At 50.3% G+C, this 18,104-nt stretch overlaps 1 protein-coding gene across 1 annotated transcript in view; it reads left to right on the top strand.

Moving 5' to 3' along the window:
• Positions 1 to 18,091, top strand: part of LOC115640392 (IgGFc-binding protein-like) — a 49,946-nt gene extending 31,855 nt beyond the window's left edge. The window contains exons 11-19 of the mRNA XM_030543134.1: positions 1,218 to 1,359; positions 2,008 to 2,339; positions 10,001 to 10,574; positions 11,666 to 12,264; positions 13,460 to 14,024; positions 14,942 to 15,537; positions 16,044 to 16,617; positions 16,888 to 17,087; positions 18,047 to 18,091. Coding sequence (XP_030398994.1) covers positions 1,218 to 1,359; positions 2,008 to 2,339; positions 10,001 to 10,574; positions 11,666 to 12,264; positions 13,460 to 14,024; positions 14,942 to 15,537; positions 16,044 to 16,617; positions 16,888 to 17,087; positions 18,047 to 18,091 — 3,627 coding nt within the window. The remainder of the gene's footprint in view (positions 1 to 1,217; positions 1,360 to 2,007; positions 2,340 to 10,000; positions 10,575 to 11,665; positions 12,265 to 13,459; positions 14,025 to 14,941; positions 15,538 to 16,043; positions 16,618 to 16,887; positions 17,088 to 18,046) is intronic.
• Positions 18,092 to 18,104: the final 13 nt, after the last annotated feature.

Genomic DNA, 18,104 nt, shown 5'->3' with positions numbered 1-18,104 from the left:
AAGTACGCTTATTAAGTTTGCGGATGATACCAAACTGGGAGGGATTGCAACTGCTCTGGAGGACAGGGTCAAAATTCAAAATGATCTGGACAAATTGGAGAAATGGTCTGAGGTAAACAGGATGAAGTTCAATAAAGATAAATGCAAAGTGCTCCACTTAGGAAGGAACAATCAGTTTCACACATACAGAATGGGAAGAGACTGTCTAGGACGGAGTATGGCAGAAAGAGATCTAGGAGTCATAGTGGACCACAAGCTTAATATGAGTCAACAGTGTGATACTGTTGCAAAAAAAGCAAACATGATTCTGGGATGCATTAACAGGTGTGTTGTAAACAAGACACGAGAAGTCATTCTTCCGCTTTACTCTGCGCTGGTTAGGCCTCAACTGGAGTATTGTGTCCAGTTCTGGGCACCGCATTTCAAGAAAGATGTGGAGAAATTGGAGAGGGTCCAGAGAAGAGCAACAAGAATGATTAAATGTCTTGAGAACATGACCTATGAAGGAAGGCTGAAGGAACTGGGTTTATTTAGTTTGGAAAAGAGAAGACTGAGAGGGGACCTGATATCAGTTTTCAGGTATCTAAAAGGGTGTCATCAGGAGGAGGGAGAAAACTTGTTCACCTTAGCCTCCAATGATAGAACAAGAAGCAATGGGCTTAAACTGCAGCAAGGGCGATTTAGGTTGGACATTAGGAAAAAGGTCCTAACTGTCAGGGTAGTTAAACACTGGAATAGATTGCCTAGGGAAGTTGTGGAATCTCCATCGCTGGAGATATTTAAGAGTAGGTTAGATAAATGTCTATTAGGGATGGTCTAGACAGTATTTGGTCCTGCCATGAGGGCAGGGGACTGGACTCGATGACCTCTCGAGGTCCCTTCCAGTCCTAGAGTCTATGAGTCTATGAGTCTATAATAGATGAATCTCTGTAGAAAGGCGAAAGGCACTAAAGGCGCAAGGCTGGTTCCATGACCCGTGTGTCTGGAAGGGCAGTGGAGTCTAGTGGTTAGAGCAGGGAGCTGGGAGTCACGACTCCTCTGGTCTCTCCCCAGCTCTGGGAAGGCAGTGGTGCCGAGTGAAGTAGAGCAGGCGCGGGCTGGGAGATAAGACGCTCCATTCTAGTTCCAGATATGGCCTCCACGTAACTGAACATCTCTGCACTGAAAAACTACATTTCCCCAGGCTACATTGTGTTATTTTCTCTTTTGTCAAACAGCCTAATGAGATGGTTCTGACCAACAATTGCCAGCAAAACTGCACCTGCATTCCTGCCCAAGGGATGACCTGTGAAGCTCACAGCTGCTCCAGCGATGAAACCTGTCAGATCAGAGATGGAGTCATGCAATGCATCAACATAGGTGAAAGAGAGTGCAAGGGTTAAACAAGAGGAGAGGTGAACGTAGAGACAGAGCCACTAGAGCAGACTCAATGGAGTCAGAACAGTTGAGGAGCGGGCACAGAGTAGAGTTTCCATCCTTAGATCTAGGAAGAGAGTACGGTCTAGTGGTTAGAGCAGGGGTCTGTGATCCAGAACACCTGGGTTCTATTCACTGCTCTACCCCTGCTCCTCCCAGGTTACATAGTAGGTTCTCTGGGTTAGAGCTGATGGGCTGGGAGGCAGGATATGTCAAATCAAGTCATTGATTCTCTCCTGGGCTTTGGACCAGGCGCGTCACCGTCAAGAGGTAAAGAAAAGTATCCTCCAGGCCTGCCACTTTGGTTAAATGTTGAGGTCCTTACACTAGCTATTGACTTAATCTCACTCGGGCAGAGCTTCTACGGAAGCCGAAGAAATTTCTTCTTCATCATCCAGTGAGCCGAGATATGTGGACTTGGTCTCTGGCCTGTAGGAAATTGTCTCTCATTGACTCCTCTCTGGATGGCCCAATCTTCCGAATGGCTTTGGTGGGTCAGCGGGTTCTGGTGGGTAACTGGGCCTGTGCTGAACCGAGCTCCCCTGCCCCCTAACCCTCACTCATGGACTGCTGGGATTTCTCTCCTTTCAGATCCCTGCAAAGACCTGACATGTCGGGTCAAGGAGACGTGCAAGATCGAGAACGGCCGTGCAAAGTGTGTTCCCAACTTCATTGGAACCTGCTGGGGCTGGGGGGACCCGCACTATCACACTTTCGACGGGCTGAACTTCAACTTCCAGGGCACCTGCACCTACACTCTGGCCAAGTACAGCGGGACCGACCCCACCCTGGTGCCCTTCACCATCGATGAGAAGAACGACAACAGGGGTGGCAACCAGGCTGTCTCCTACGTGCGCCTGACCAACATCTCCGTCTACGGGTACAACATCTCCATCCACAAGAGGGAAGTTGGGAAAATCAGAGTGAGTACAAAGTGCAAAAATGATCAGAAAGGTTACATTTAGAATAAAAATATCTCCCTATCTGTACTCCTATGCCCATACACATCTATCTATCTGTCTATCTGTCTATCTATCCTTCCCCATACATATGCATCAATCCCAGGACCAATCTGTCTATCCATCTGTCAGGATACACATCTATCCCTCCCTCTGTTTGTACCCACACACATCTCTCTTTCTCTCCATCCAACCCATACACATCAATCCATTTCTCAATCAATCACCAGACACATCTGCTTTTTCTCCATCTATCCATCCACCCGTCCCCATACATATCTATCTATCTATCTAATCTGTCTCTCTCGCTTTGGTTTTGTACTGTCGCCCATCACCATAGTATCCAACCATCCTCTACGTAACATATTTTGACATGAGTAAACTCCCTGGTCAAATCCATGGAGTTTCTGTCTTTTCTCCTCTTTTTGGGGTAGAGAAATCTCTGCTTGATGTAGGATTTTGTGGTGAATTATGCGGGTTTCAAGCTGTGAGTATCATTGTCGTTATGGTGGAGAAGCTTTATTAAAGGGGAGGGTCTTCCAGCATTTCCTAAGGTTGGTGAGACTCTGGATTTATCTAATCTGCACTGGGAATTCATTCCACTGCCAGATCCCTGGACAAAGAACATTTTATCCCTGAGGACTCAAGTGCTTAATTCTGGGCTTTCTAATCTTTATTGTCCCAGAGGAGCAGAACTCTTGTAATAGGTGAGATGAAAAGAGAAATAACCATTGGTGTTTGTTATAACCTTATTCCCAGATTTGGACCTTAGCATCCAAAATATGGGGGTTAGCATGAAAACCTCCAAGCTTAGTTACCAGCTTGGACCTGGTACCTGCTGCCACCACCCAAAAATTAGAGTGTTTTGGGGCACTCTGGTCCCCCTGAAAAACCTTCCCTGGGGACCACAAGACCCAAATCCCTTGAGTCTCACAACAAAGGGAAATAATCCTGATTCCCTTCCCCCCTCCAGGTGCTCCTGGAGAGATACACAGACACAAGCTCTGTGAAACTACGCAGAGTGAGTCCCCCTCTCCGTTCCCAATCCTGGAACAAAAGCACTTTCCTCTTCACCCAGAGGAAATGCAAAATCAGGCTAGCAATCCAACACACAGCTTTCCCCTGATTTCTTCCTCCCACCAATTCCCTGGTGAGTACAGACTTAATTTCCCTGAAGTAAAGAAAAACTCCAACAGGTCTTAAAAGAAAACTTTATATAAAAAAGAAAGAAAAAATACAAATGTTTTCTCTGTATTAAGATGATACAACACAGGGTCAATTGCTTAAAAGAATATTGAATAAACAGCCTTATTCAAAAAGAACACAAATCAAAGCACTTCAGCACTTATATTCATGCAAATACCAAAGAAAAGAAACCATAGAACTTACTATCTGATCTCTTTGTCCTTACTCTTAGAAACAGAAGACTAGAAGGTAGAAAGTACTTCTCCAAAGCTCAGAGAAGCAGGCAGGCAGACAAAAGACTCAGAGACACACTTCCCTCCACCCAAAGTTGAAAAAATCCGGTTTCCTGATTGGTTTTCTGGTCAGGTGTTTCAGGTGAAAGAGACATTAACCCTTAGCTATCTGTTTATGACACGCCCCCCAAATTGCAGACAGTGGGGAAGCTCACTGGCGGCAATTTCCTTCTAGAACTTGAAAATAAACAGATTAATACAACACATGCACCTTTACATATACTACTAAGTATATAACTAACAGACTTTTACATTTTAAGAACACTTTTTAACTACTGGATTCTGGGAAACTCTCACGGGAGAGTGCATCAGCAACTTTGTTAGAAGCTCCTGTGATGTGTTGAATTTCAAAATCAAAATCTTGGAGAGCTAAACTCCAACGAAGAAGTTTCTTGTTGTTCCCCTTGGCAGTATGAAGCCACTTTAGTGCAGCATGGTCAGTTTGTAGTTGGAACCGCCGTCCCCAAACATATGGGCGTAGCTTTTCCAGGGCGTACACAATGGCATAGCATTCCTTTTCACTGACTGACCAGTGACTTTTCCTGTCAGACAGTTTCTTGCTGAGAAACACGACAGGATGGAAGTTGTGATCTGTTGCTTCCTGCATGAGTACTGCTCCTATACCACGCTCAGATGCATCCGTGGTTACTAGGAATGGCTTGTCAAAGTCCGGGGCCCTGAGCACAGGGTCCGACATGAGCGTTGCCTTAAGCTGGGTAAAGGCTTTTTGACACTCATCAGTCCACTTAACGGCATTTGGCTGGGTCTTTTTGGTCAGGTCGGTCAATGGGGCAGCGATTTGGCTGTAGTGTGGTACAAATCGCCTGTAGTATCCGGCCAAGCCTAAGAAGGATTGGACTTGCTTTTTGGACCGTGGGACAGGCCACTTTTGGATAGCATCCACTTTGGCCTGTAGGGGGTTTATGGTTCCTCGACCCACCTGGTGCCCCAGGTAAGTCACTCTGTTTTGGCCTATTTGACACTTTTTGGCCTTAACAGTTAGTCCTGCCTGCCTGATGCGCTCAAAGACCTTTTCCAGGTGTAGTAGGTGTTCGGGCCAGGAGTCTGAAAAAATGGCCACATCATCGAGGTAGGCAACTGCAAATTCTCCCAGTCCAGCTAGTAGACCGTCTACCAGCCTCTGGAAGGTGGCGGGTGCATTTCGAAGGCCGAAAGGAAGGACATTGAATTCATACACCCCCGCATGGGTGACGAATGCTGACCTCTCCTTGGCGGGTTCATCTAGCGGTACTTGCCAGTACCCCTTGGTTAAGTCTATTGTAGAGATGAACTGGGCACGTCCCAACTTTTCCAATAGCTCATCAGTGCGTGGCATTGGATAGTTGTCCGGACGAGTTACCGCATTTAGCTTACGGTAGTCCACGCAAAAGCGTATTTCCCCATCTGGTTTGGGTACCAGAACCACTGGAGATGCCCATGCACTGGTAGATGAGCGGATTATACCCATCTGTAGCATGTTCTGGATCTCCCGTTCTATAGCAGCTTGGGCATGAGGAGACACCCGGTAGGGTGGGGTTCTGATTGGGTGAGCATTACCTGTATCAATGGAGTGGTATGCCCGTTCAGTCCGTCCTGGGGTGGCTGAGAACAATGGGGCGAAGCTAGTGCACAGCTCCTTGATTTGTTGCCGCTGCAGACGTTCCAGGGTGGTTGAGAGGTTCACCTCTTCCACGCCACCGTCTTTTTTCCCGTCGTAGTAGACACCGTCAGGCCACTCAGCATCATCTCCCTGGACTGTAAACTGACAAACCTGTAAGTCTCTGGAATAGAAAGGCTTGAGAGAATTAACATGGTACACTTTAGGCTTTAGTGAGGAATTGGGAAATGCTATGAGGTAGTTCACAGCTCCCAGGCGCTCTTGGACCGTGAATGGCCCTTCCCATGATGCTTCCATCTTATGGGCCTGTTGCGCCTTCAAGACCATAACCTGGTCTCCTACCTTGAAGGAACGTTCTCTGGCATGTCTGTCATACCAGGCCTTTTGCTCTTCTTGAGCATCCTTTAGGTTCTCTCTAGCAAGGGCTAAAGAGTGTCGGAGGGTGCTTTGTAGGTTGCTTACAAAGTCCAGAATGTTAGTTCCTGGAGAAGGCGTAAACCCCTCCCATTGCTGCTTCACCAACTGTAATGGCCCCTTAACCTCGTGACCATACACCAGTTCAAATGGTGAAAACCCTAAACTGGGATGTGGTACAGCCCTGTAGGCAAACAGCAACTGCTGCAACACTAGGTCCCAATTATTGGAGAATTCGTTGATGAATTTTCTTATCATGGCCCCCAAAGTTCCATTGAACCTTTCCACCAGGCCATTGGTTTGATGGTGGTACGGGTTGGCAACCAAGTGCTTCACCCCATGAGTTTCCCACAGTTTTTCCATGGTCCCTGCCAGGAAATTAGACCCTGAATCTGTAAGGATGTCAGAGGGCCAACCTACCCTGGCAAAGATGTTTGTTAGGGCCAGACACACAGTGTTAGCCCTGGTGTTGCCTAGAGCTACTGCTTCTGGCCATCGGGTAGCAAAGTCCACTAAAGTCAGTACGTACTGCTTTCCTCTGGGCGTCTTTTTTTGGGAAAGGGCCCAGAATATCCACAGCTACTCGCTGAAATGGGACCTCAATTATGGGGAGTGGCTGGAGAGGGGCCTTGACCTGGTCTTGAGGCTTACCCACTCTTTGGCATACCTCACAAGACCGGACATACTTGGCAACATCCTTGCCCATCCCCTCCCAGTGGAAGGACTTCCCCAACCGGTCCTTGGTTCTGTTCACCCCAGCATGGCCACTGGGATGATCATGGGCTAAGCTTAAGAGCTTCTCCCGGTACTTAGTTGGAACCACCAACTGTTTTTGCGGCTGCCATTCTTCCCGGTGTCCACCAGAAAGAATTTCCTTGTATAAAAGTCCTTGGTCTATAACAAACCGGGATCGATTAGACGAGCTGAGAGGCGGTGGGGTGCTCCGTGCCGCCGCCCACGCTTTCTGAAGGCTGTCATCTGCTTCCTGCTCAGCCTGGAACTGTTCCCTTGAGGCTGGGGTCACCAGTTCTTCCTCAGACTGTGGACTTGGGCTTGGTCCCTCTGGAAGCGATGTAGGTGATGGGGTTGTTTCCGTTGCTGGTGAACCGCTCTCCGCTGGTGCACCTGAGGGTATTTCAGGCTCTGGCTGAGCCTTTTGGGTATGGCTGTCGTGTGCTTCTGCCAGTTCTGGCTCGCTGGCGCCCTCTGGCGTTGAGTTTGAAGATGTGGTTGCACTTGCTGGTGCTGGTTGCTGTTCCAGTTCCGGGCCTGGGACTGGAGATGCTGTGGCTGTTTCAGTGGTAGGCATGGAATCCGGGTCCACTGCCTCTGTCTGGGTCTCTGGTAACACAGACGGGGCTTCTGTGGACGGCTCAGGAACAGGAATGGGTCTGGAAGCTTGCCTGGTTTGGCTACGGGTAACCATTCCCACTCTCTTGGCCCACCTCACCTGGTTGGCCAAGTCTTCCCCCAGTAGCATGGGGATAGGATAATTGTCATAGACGGCAAAAGTCCACATTCCTGACCAGCCTTTGTACTGGACAGGCAGTTGAGCTGTAGGCAAGTCTACAGCTTGTGACATGAAGGGGTAAATTGTAACTTTGGCCTTTGGGTTGATGAATTTGGGGTCAACAAAGGATTGGTGGATAGCTGACACTTGTGCCCCCGTGTCTCTCCACGCAGTAACCTTCTTTCCGCCCACTCTCAAATTTTCCCTTCGCTCCAAGGGTATTTGAGAGGCATCCGGGCCTGGGGATCTTTGGTGTGATGGTGGTGTAATGAATTGCACTCGCATGGTGTTCTTGGGACAGTTGGCCTTGATATGTCCCAGTTCATTACACTTAAAGCACCTTCCATCTGATGGGTCACTGGGCCGAGGTGAGTTACTGGAGACTGGTGAGGTTGAAGAGTAGGGTATCTGTGGCTTTACTTGGGTGGTATGGAGGGTCTTTGGCTGTCCTCGGTTGTAGGGTTTATGGTCTGTGTGCCCCCTGGGGTAATCGTTCCCCTTGACAGTAGCTTTTTTGCTTTCTGCCAGTTCCATCCATTTGGCTCCAATCTCCCCCGCCTCAGCGATAGTTTTGGGATTTCTATCTTGTATGTACCGTGTGATGTCTTCAGGAACACCATCCAAGAACTGCTCCATTTGTATGAGGAGGTTCACTTCTTCCAAGGTTTGAATGTTGTTTCCTGTTAACCAGGCCTCATAGTTTTTTGCAATGTAGTAGGCGTGTTTGGGAAATGACACCTCTGGTTTCCATTTTTGGGTTCTGAAGCGCCGACGGGCATGATCTGGGGTTATCCCCATCCTGTATCTGGCCTTGGTTTGAAAAAGTTTATAGTCATTCATTTGCGGCTTGGGCATTTCAGCTGCCACCTCTGCTAAAGGTCCACTGAGGTGTGGCCTTAATTCTACCATGTACTGGTCTTCGGGGATGCTGTACCCAAGACAGGCTCTTTCAAAATTTTCCAAGAAGGCCTCGGTGTCATCACCTGCCTTGTAGGTGGGAAATTTCCTGTGCTGTGGAGCAAGACTTGGCGCCGGGTTGTTAGGGTTGGCTGGCACATGCAGCCCAGCTTTTGCCATCTCCAGTTCATGTTTTCTCTGTTTTTCCTTTTCTTCATTCTCTTTTTGTTGTTTTTCCATTTCTCGGCGGTGGGCCACCTCTTCTTCTTCTAGTTTTCTTTTGTGTGCTGCCTCTTGGGCTGCCTGTTCTCTTTGGAAGGCTGCCAGTTTGAGGCTTTCTTCCTTTTCTTTCATCTCCATCTGTCGCCTGTGTTCAGCGTCTTTGATTTGTTCTTCGGCGTCAATCTTTGCCTTAGAAGTCATGGTTCCTGTTTTCTTGTGTTGGGGTGCCCTCCGGTGTTTATTTTCTGAACTGCAGGCTCTCTGTTGCCTCCTGAAGTTTGCCTAGCAACAGTGCTTTTTTCCTTTTCTCTCTAGCTAATGTTCAATGAAGGGAAACCAGAAAAACCACTTTATTTGCATGCATATAAGTGCTGGTACTTGCCTGCTAATGGGAGGGCTATTGCATGACAAAAGACCCTCAACAGTCTTCTCGCTTAACATGCAAACCACAAACTGCTAGAGAGAGCAGAAAAAAAAAAATTCTCTCTGGTTCCCTTTTAAAACCAAACTGTTTCTCTCTGCTAAAAAGCCCTTAGCAGAGAAAAGAAAAATATAATATTCCTACTGGCTTCTGGATTCTGTCTATATCCCGCCGCTGCCACTCATGTTATAACCTTATTCCCAGATTTGGACCTTAGCATCCAAAATATGGGGGTTAGCATGAAAACCTCCAAGCTTAGTTACCAGCTTGGACCTGGTACCTGCTGCCACCACCCAAAAATTAGAGTGTTTTGGGGCACTCTGGTCCCCCTGAAAAACCTTCCCTGGGGACCACAAGACCCAAATCCCTTGAGTCTCACAACAAAGGGAAATAATCCTGATTCCCTTCCCCCCTCCAGGTGCTCCTGGAGAGATACACAGACACAAGCTCTGTGAAACTACGCAGAGTGAGTCCCCCTCTCCGTTCCCAATCCTGGAACAAAAGCACTTTCCTCTTCACCCAGAGGAAATGCAAAATCAGGCTAGCAATCCAACACACAGCTTTCCCCTGATTTCTTCCTCCCACCAATTCCCTGGTGAGTACAGACTTAATTTCCCTGAAGTAAAGAAAAACTCCAACAGGTCTTAAAAGAAAACTTTATATAAAAAAGAAAGAAAAAATACAAATGTTTTCTCTGTATTAAGATGATACAACACAGGGTCAATTGCTTAAAAGAATATTGAATAAACAGCCTTATTCAAAAAGAACATAAATCAAAGCACTTCAGCACTTATATTCATGCAAATACCAAAGAAAAGAAACCATAGAACTTACTATCTGATCTCTTTGTCCTTACTCTTAGAAACAGAAGACTAGAAGGTAGAAAGTACTTCTCCAAAGCTCAGAGAAGCAGGCAGGCAGACAAAAGACTCAGAGACACACTTCCCTCCACCCAAAGTTGAAAAAATCCGGTTTCCTGATTGGTTTTCTGGTCAGGTGTTTCAGGTGAAAGAGACATTAACCCTTAGCTATCTGTTTATGACAGTGTTTTCCTCCTATCTCTAGATCAATGACGTGAGCACCAGCTTGCCAGTGACCCTTGAAGACGGTAAAATCAAGCTCTACCAGAGTGGTCTCAATGCTATCCTGCAGACAGACTTTGGTCTGCAGGTGTCGTATGACTGGAATTGGCACCTGATCATCACCCTCCCCAGCAGCTATTATGGGGCCATGGGCGGCCTATGTGGGAACTTCAACCAAAACCGTGGAGATGACATGACGTCACCCAACGGTACCAGAGTCTCCTCCATTGTGGAATGGGCCAGGAGCTGGAAAGTCAATGACCGGGACCCCTTCTGTTGGGATGTTTGCAAAGGGAATTGCCCAACGTGTGATGAGAGCAAGCAGAAGATCTATGGGAGCGACGAATACTGTGGTTTGATCAGCAAAGCACCAGGAGGGCCCTTCAGAGAGTGTCACTCCAAAGTGAACCCTGAGGACATTTTTGACAGCTGCATCTATGATGTGTGTCTGAACGGAGGAGCCAAGAACATCCTGTGCCAGGCGCTGGAGGCCTACGCAGCCATCTGCAAGAAACAGGGCATCACTGTCTATGACTGGAGGACGCCATCCGGCTGTGGTGAGCTCTGTGCTTTGGTTTCTTTATTGACAAAAGCAGAAGTTAGACGAGACTTACTCTGCTGCTTGGGGAGATGGCCAGTGGGCTGAGCATCAGGACAGACATCAGGCCTCTGTACTGCACCTTGGCAACCAGACGCCATGGAGATATGGGCCTGAGGAATCCCTATAATATACTAGCTAGATTGAGAGTGGATGGACACATGGCTTTCCTAGATTAGATTAGAAAAAGAGAGAGACTCAATATATTGTTAAGAGGATGGATTAGATGCATTGGGAGATTAAATAGATTCAATTGAGGATAAGTGAATAAAATGGATAGAGAGAGAAAGAGCTTTAATGGATGGGTAGATGGATTAGGTGCATGGGGAGATAAAGTCAATTAGAGGTAAAGATTGGTAGATTAGATGCTGAGATGGGTGGATAATTAAATGGATTAGGTTATAGATTAGACAGCTATAGATACTCCTGGATGTACACATCAATTAGATGGAGGCAATGAAAATTTAATTACAATCTAAAGTAAAGAAAATCTCACTTCCTCACTTCAAATAAGGGGTGGTCAACATTGTGTAAGAGGGATGTAACTGATGATCGGAAGAGAGGGATGGCTTTGGTGGGTGGACTGGATGGAAGAGAGGGATGAATCAGAAAGCGATGGAAAGATGAGACCCATCTGAAATCCTACCTGGAAATATAGGTGCACACGCCAGTAGGATCTCCTTAGCCTTTCCACTTCCAGGGTGCCTGTGCTGAGACCTAGGCCATCTGGCGTGGGTGGGGCTTCCAGAGGAGGCCTTGACAAGTGAGGGCTAGTCTGCTCTGCATACACTTTGCAGATCTTCTTTGATTTTCTATAAGAAGAGAGCATTTCCCTGCTCTCCCAGCTAGCAAACACCCTTCCCTAACTGGGTTCTTCCCCGTGCTGTGCTCCAGAAGTGGCCTTAATGTGGCTGCTTGTACATCGGGCCTGTGATATAGAGGACGCTGATTGCACATTAGAGTTTGTCTCTGTCTCTTGCTGCATCTAAGCAGGTGTTTGTAGTTCATTTCCTGTGTTGTTAAGTCTCCCCCTCTTTGACTCCCTCCCAGTCCCAATCTGCCCTGAGAACAGCCACTACGAGGCCTGTGGGAACGCCTGCCCAGCCAGCTGCTCCGACCAAATTGCCAACTCCTCCTGCCAGGAGCCCTGCGTGGAGACCTGCCAGTGTGACAACGGTTACGTCCTGAGTGCCGGCCAGTGTGTCTCCGTGGGGAGCTGTGGCTGTGACTACAATGGCCGCTACTACAAACCCAGTGAGGAGTTCTGGGCCGATGAGAACTGCCGCTCTCGGTGCAGGTGTGACCCCAGCCTCAGCCTGGTGGTTTGCCAGGAGACCAGCTGCAAGGCTAGCGAGAGATGTGCCGTGATCAACGGGGTCCGTGACTGCTACCCAATTAGCTACTCCACCTGCACGGCGTCTGGGGACCCTCACTACACCACCTTTGATGGGAAAAAGTACGATTTCATGGGCACCTGCATCTACCAGCTGGCCGGGGTCTGCTCCGAGGACCCCACGCTCACCCCGTTCAACATCAAGGTGGAGAATAACAACCGTGGCAGCAAGGCCGTGTCCTACACCAAAGCGGTGACCTTGGAGGTGTACGGCAGAAACATCACTGTCAGCCAGCAATATCCCCGCAAGATCAAGGTAGGGACGGAGAGCCACAGGACTACTCAGGGAGCTGTGAGCAGGAACTCTTCCTGTTGGCACATTGCCCCTGATTTCTCTCCCCCTTGCAGAAATGAGACCTGTGTCCATTGTACACTGAGCTGGCAGTGGGTGTAGGGGGAGTAACTAAGTGCCCCTTGGTGAATATGGACAGCAGGATTTTCTCCTCCCGATAAGTGCCGTTATGCCAGTGTAACTGCTGTGCATTCAGTAGCCTCACTCCTTTAGCTGGGGATCGGGTCCGATTCCCTCCCCAGGGAATGGGACAATTCACTCCAGCTGGGAATCTGGCCCATTGACTCCAAAGGAATCAACAGCCCTAAAAGCTTCCTCCACCAAAGTACTTGACCCTGACTTCTGTTGCACAATGGCTTTTCCCAGGTATCTGACAGCAGAGAGTTGGAGTCAATTGTATTTACACTGCCCAAGGGACGTGAGAGAGTCTTAGGGCTGCTCACAAATCAACCACTAATGCGGCACAACAGAACTGTGGTAGCTGCAGCACTGTAGTGCTTCAGTGAAGATGCTACCAATGCCAGTGGCAGGAGTTCTCCCATTGATGTAGGCAAGCCACCCCCACAAGAGGCAGTAGCTAGGTTGACAGGAGAATTCTCTCGTTGAGCTAGCAATGTCTACACCAGGAGTTAGGTCAGTTTAACTGCATCGGTCAGAGGGGTGGAGTTTCCACAGCCCGGAGCGATAGTGATACTTAATTTACTAGTGCAGACGGGCCTTAGTGTAACTGGCAATTCAGACCGTCCCCACCAGATGGACACAATCTTAGTCAACATGTCCTGCAAAGCTACTCTCATCGCTAGGCCCTATTCCCCAGTCAGGGCTCCGGACAGACCCCAGGAGTCCTGGCTCCCAGCCCCCGTGCTCCAGCCACTGCCGTCCCAGAGTTGAGGATGGGACCCAGATATCCTGAATCCCATCTTCCACTGCTCTAAGCCTCCAGACCCCATTCCTCTCACAGAACTGAGGCTAGAACCCAGGAGTCCTGGCTCCCAGCCTCCCCTGCTCTAAGATGTTAGGTCCCACCCCCTTCTTTCCCTTTCCCTCCCCTCCGCTCCTCTCTCGGAGCCAGGGACAGAATCCAGGAGTCCTGGGTCTCCACCTTCTGCCTGCAGTATTCATTCAAAATTAACCCTGGGCCCTGCCGTGTCTGTTCCAGGTGGACGGTGTATTTGTGGCCCTGCCTTTCTATCATGAGGAGAAGCTACAGGCTTATGTCAGCGGAGCCCAAGTCCTCATCAAGACCGCCTTCGCTCTGACAGTGACCTTCGACGGGAGCAGCCTGGTCCGGGTCACTGTGCCCAACACCTACGCCAACGCCCTCTGCGGACTGTGTGGTGACAACAACCAAACTGCCAGTGACGACCTGACCATGAGGAATGGGAGCCGTGCGGCGAATGCCGTCCAGTTCGCTGAGAGCTGGAAGGTGGGGGAGGTCCCTGGATGCTTGCCCAGTTGCACCACGGACTGCCCAGTCTGCAGTGAGGCTCAGAGACAACCCTATAAGGGAGATCGGTACTGTGGGGTCATCACCAGAGGGAACGGGCCATTCCGAGAGTGCCATGAGGTCATCAACCCAGCCCCCTTCTTCGACGACTGCGTCTTTGATACCTGCCAGTACAAGGGTCACCGGGATGCTCTCTGCAGCGCAATCAGCGCCTACGTGACGGCCTGCCAGGCCAAGGGCATCCAGATAAGGCAGTGGAGGTCAACCTCATTCTGCAGTAAGTGTCACCTCTAGAATCTGCTTTAAGGACTGGCTAGTCTGCCTTTGCTGCACCCTCTGCAGGGGGCTCAGAACGGCTCTGCTGTGTGTCTCTGGCCTTATACACCTATCATCTTGCAGCAGTGTAGCCAACCGTGAAGATCACCTACTGAGCTTTGCTTCAACTTCATGCTGTAGCAATGTAATTCCGTCCCCTTGCTGGCACCTGCCTCCCAGGGGTTGGAAATACTTTGCAAACACTAGTCGTCCTTCCCATCAGGGTCAGGAAAACGGACACAGAAAGAACTAAAGCAGGTTTCTCAGAGTCACAGGGGAAGCCAATGGCAGAACCCAGCTATCCTGACTCCCAGTCCTCCATCACTAAACAATACACAGCAGCCCACTCCAGAATTTGGGACTCAATTTGAAACGCGACCCCTTGTCTGCAGCTGTAACCACTAGACCAAACGTCCTCCAAGAGTCAGAAAGAAAACCCCAGAGTCCTGGCTCCCAGCCCTTCTGTGGCTAAGCTGCTAGATCCTAATCCCTTCCCAGAGCTGGCAATACACTCAGGAAACCTGATTGTAAGCCCTCCAGCTCTGATTGGCTAGATCCCTTTGGCTGCTCACAGAAAGGACTGGAACTCATCAGCCCTGAGTTCCAGTCTCCCCTGCTTTTAACCACTAGATGCCACTTTCCCTCCCCAAAGCCCATGATAGAGCCCAGCAGTCCTGGCTCCCAGCCCTCCCCGCTCTAACCTAGTAGACCCCACTTCCCACCCTGAACCATGACTAGAAGCCAGGAGTTTAGGCTCCCAATTCCCCCGAACAACACTATATTGTAAGTGATACCTGCACCTTTTCTTCTGGTTATACCTTAATTTAAGAAGCTTTCTCTCACCCCCATCTGTATGTTCCCTCTTATCTTCTCCTGCAGGCACCACCTGCCCCAGTAACTCTCACTACGAGCTCTGTGGGAATGGCTGCCCTGCCACCTGCCACAGCCTCTCGGCGCCGGACGGCTGCGACGCCCCCTGTTCTGAAGGGTGTTTCTGCAACGCCGGGTTCCTGCTGAGCGGAGACCGGTGCGTCCCCGTTGCGCAGTGCGGCTGTGTGTACCAGGGCAGGTACTACGGGAAGGGAGAGGTGTTCTACACCAAGGCTTCCTGCCGGGGGAAGTGCCAATGCAAAGACAACGGGGTGGTGCAGTGTTGGGAGACCTCGTGTGCAGCGAATGAGCAGTGCAAAGTGGTGGATGGCGTCCGGAAATGCCACCCTGTCGGATCTGCAACGTGTTCTGCTGCCGGGGACCCCCACTACCTCTCCTTCGATGGAGTCGCCTTCGATTTCCAAGGCACCTGCACCTACATCCTGGCCAAGACCTGCGCTGATGCCGGGAACCTGACGTCCTTCTCCGTGAAGGTGGAGAACAAGCCCTGGGGCAACGGCAAGGTGTCTGTCACCAAGCTGGTGTCTGTGGAGGTCTACGGGCTCACGCTCACCCTGCAGCAGAACAGGAAGGGGCTCGTCATGGTAAGTCCTGCTCAAGATGATCCCAAGGGGCTGAACCCTGCAAAGGGGCAGCCCCACCGATGTGCCAACCCAAGGGGCACTTGTCTCCTGGGTCACTCATTAGGAGCATGTAGGCAGGAGGGGTCAAATACCCAGGATCTGATCCTGACCTTATTGGCACCAGTGCCAATCCACAGGCGTCCCGCTGAAGAAAGCAGAATCGCTCTGGGTTTTCTATGGGACAAGTGAGATCGGAATCCAGCCCTCAGCTCCTTGTGCTCAGAGGGTGATTGCAGAGTAAGCCCAGGGAACTGAGATCAGAATCGGGCCCTGATGCCATTGCACTGAACGAGGTGACCCTGGCTTTACCTTGGGCTCAGTGAGAGCAGAAATGGCCATAACTTAATTGAGTTCAGTGGAGTCACTACAGATTTGCCCAGGTGTCACCGAAACCCTGTCTTGTGCCCATGGGCCACCCCTACAGCATCCACTCCCGCGGCTCACAGGGAATGATCTGTCTCTTCCAGGTGGACGGGGTGTCTCACAACCTCCCTGTGGTCGTGGCCGATGGGCAGCTCCAAGCATATCAGCACGGCGGGAATGTGCTGGTGCAAACGGACTTCGGCCTCACCGTCAGCTACGACCTGCTTTACCACGCCAGAGTCACCGTCCCAGGGAACTACCAGGGCCAGACATGCGGCCTGTGTGGGAACTACAACGGGCGTCGGGACGATGAGTTCCTGCTCCCCGATGGCAGGGCGGCCCCTGATGTGGCAGCGTTCGGTTCCGCCTGGAAAGTCCCAATCCCGGGAGCGGCCTGTGAGGACGGATGCGCCGGGAACAGCTGCCCGGTCTGCAAGGAGACAAAGAGGGACTTCTTCAAACAGCGCAAGTACTGTGGTCTGCTCACGGCCCCAGATGGCCCTTTTGCTGCCTGCCACAGCACGGTCAGCCCAACTGTGTATTTCAACAACTGCCTGTATGATCTGTGCCTGGGCAACGGAGACTCTCAGGTCCTGTGCCAGAGCATCTACAGCTACGTGACAGCCTGCCAAGAGGCCCGGGTCACCATCCAGCCCTGGAGGAGCGCCTCCTTCTGCCGTAAGTGCCATGATGCTAGTGTAGCACAAGGGCCTGTCCCAGTCGCTCCGCCTCCCTTGGGGGGGCGGGGACAGCAATTCTAGGTATCTCATACCAGGCCTCTGGTCTTCTTCAGAGACTCCTTTGGGTGGGAACCAACAACTTCATGTTCTGTTATAAAGGTGACCTGCTCCTCTCGTCCCAGTTAGATTCTCCTCTCCTTCATGTCTGTCCCTCTAAGCTGTGGGGTGAGATCCCTCCAGCCATCAATTACTTCTCTCTCTGCTTTAGCTCTGCGCTGCCCGGCCAACGGTCACTACGAGCTGTGCGCCGACCTCTGCACCACTACCTGTGCCAGGATCACCGACGCCAGGAAGTGCCCAGACACCTGCGCCGAAGGCTGCCAGTGCGACGATGGCTTCCTCTTCGACGGCCAGGGCTGCGTGCCTCTGCAGAGCTGTGGGTGCTTCAACATGGGGCTATATTACAAGGTACCGCCCCCTGCTGGGGTATTAACTCCTATTCGTTCGCTTCCTCCACGCCCTGCTCTCATCGGCCATGTTGGATCAGACCGTTGTCTCTTACCAATGGCAATAGATGAATCTCTGTAGAAAGGCGAAAGGCACTAAAGGCGCAAGGCTGGTTCCATGACCCGTGTGTCTGGAAGGGCAGTGGAGTCTAGTGGTTAGAGCAGGGAGCTGGGAGTCACGACTCCTCTGGTCTCTCCCCAGCTCTGGGAAGGCAGTGGTGCCGAGTGAAGTAGAGCAGGCGCGGGCTGGGAGATAAGACGCTCCATTCTAGTTCCAGATATGGCCTCCACGTAACTGAACATCTCTGCACTGAAAAACTACATTTCCCCAGGCTACATTGTGTTATTTTCTCTTTTGTCAAACAGCCTAATGAGATGGTTCTGACCAACAATTGCCAGCAAAACTGCACCTGCATTCCTGCCCAAGGGATGACCTGTGAAGCTCACAGCTGCTCCAGCGATGAAACCTGTCAGATCAGAGATGGAGTCATGCAATGCATCAACATAGGTGAAAGAGAGTGCAAGGGTTAAACAAGAGGAGAGGTGAACGTAGAGACAGAGCCACTAGAGCAGACTCAATGGAGTCAGAACAGTTGAGGAGCAGGCACAGAGTAGAGTTTCCATCCTTAGATCTAGGAAGAGAGTACGGTCTAGTGGTTAGAGCAGGGGTCTGTGATCCAGAACACCTGGGTTCTATTCACTGCTGTACCCCTGCTCCTCCCAGGTTACATAGTAGGTTCTCTGGATTAGAGCTGATGGGCTGGGAGGCAGGATATGTCAAATCAAGTCATTGATTCTCTCCTGGGCTTTGGACCAGGCGCATCACCGTCAAGAGGTAAAGAAAAGTATCCTCCAGGCCTGCCACTTTGGTTAAATGTTGAGGTCCTTACACTATCTATTGACTTAATCTCACTCGGGCAGAGCTTCTACGGAAGCCGAAGAAATTTCTTCTTCATCATCCAGTGAGCCGAGATATGTG

This window comes from Gopherus evgoodei, unplaced genomic scaffold, assembly GCF_007399415.2.
Source record: "Gopherus evgoodei ecotype Sinaloan lineage unplaced genomic scaffold, rGopEvg1_v1.p scaffold_31_arrow_ctg1, whole genome shotgun sequence".
Lineage (NCBI taxonomy): Eukaryota > Metazoa > Chordata > Testudines > Testudinidae > Gopherus > Gopherus evgoodei.
The sequence above is the reverse complement of the archived record's forward strand: the minus strand, read 5'-3'. Positions and strand labels throughout refer to the sequence as shown.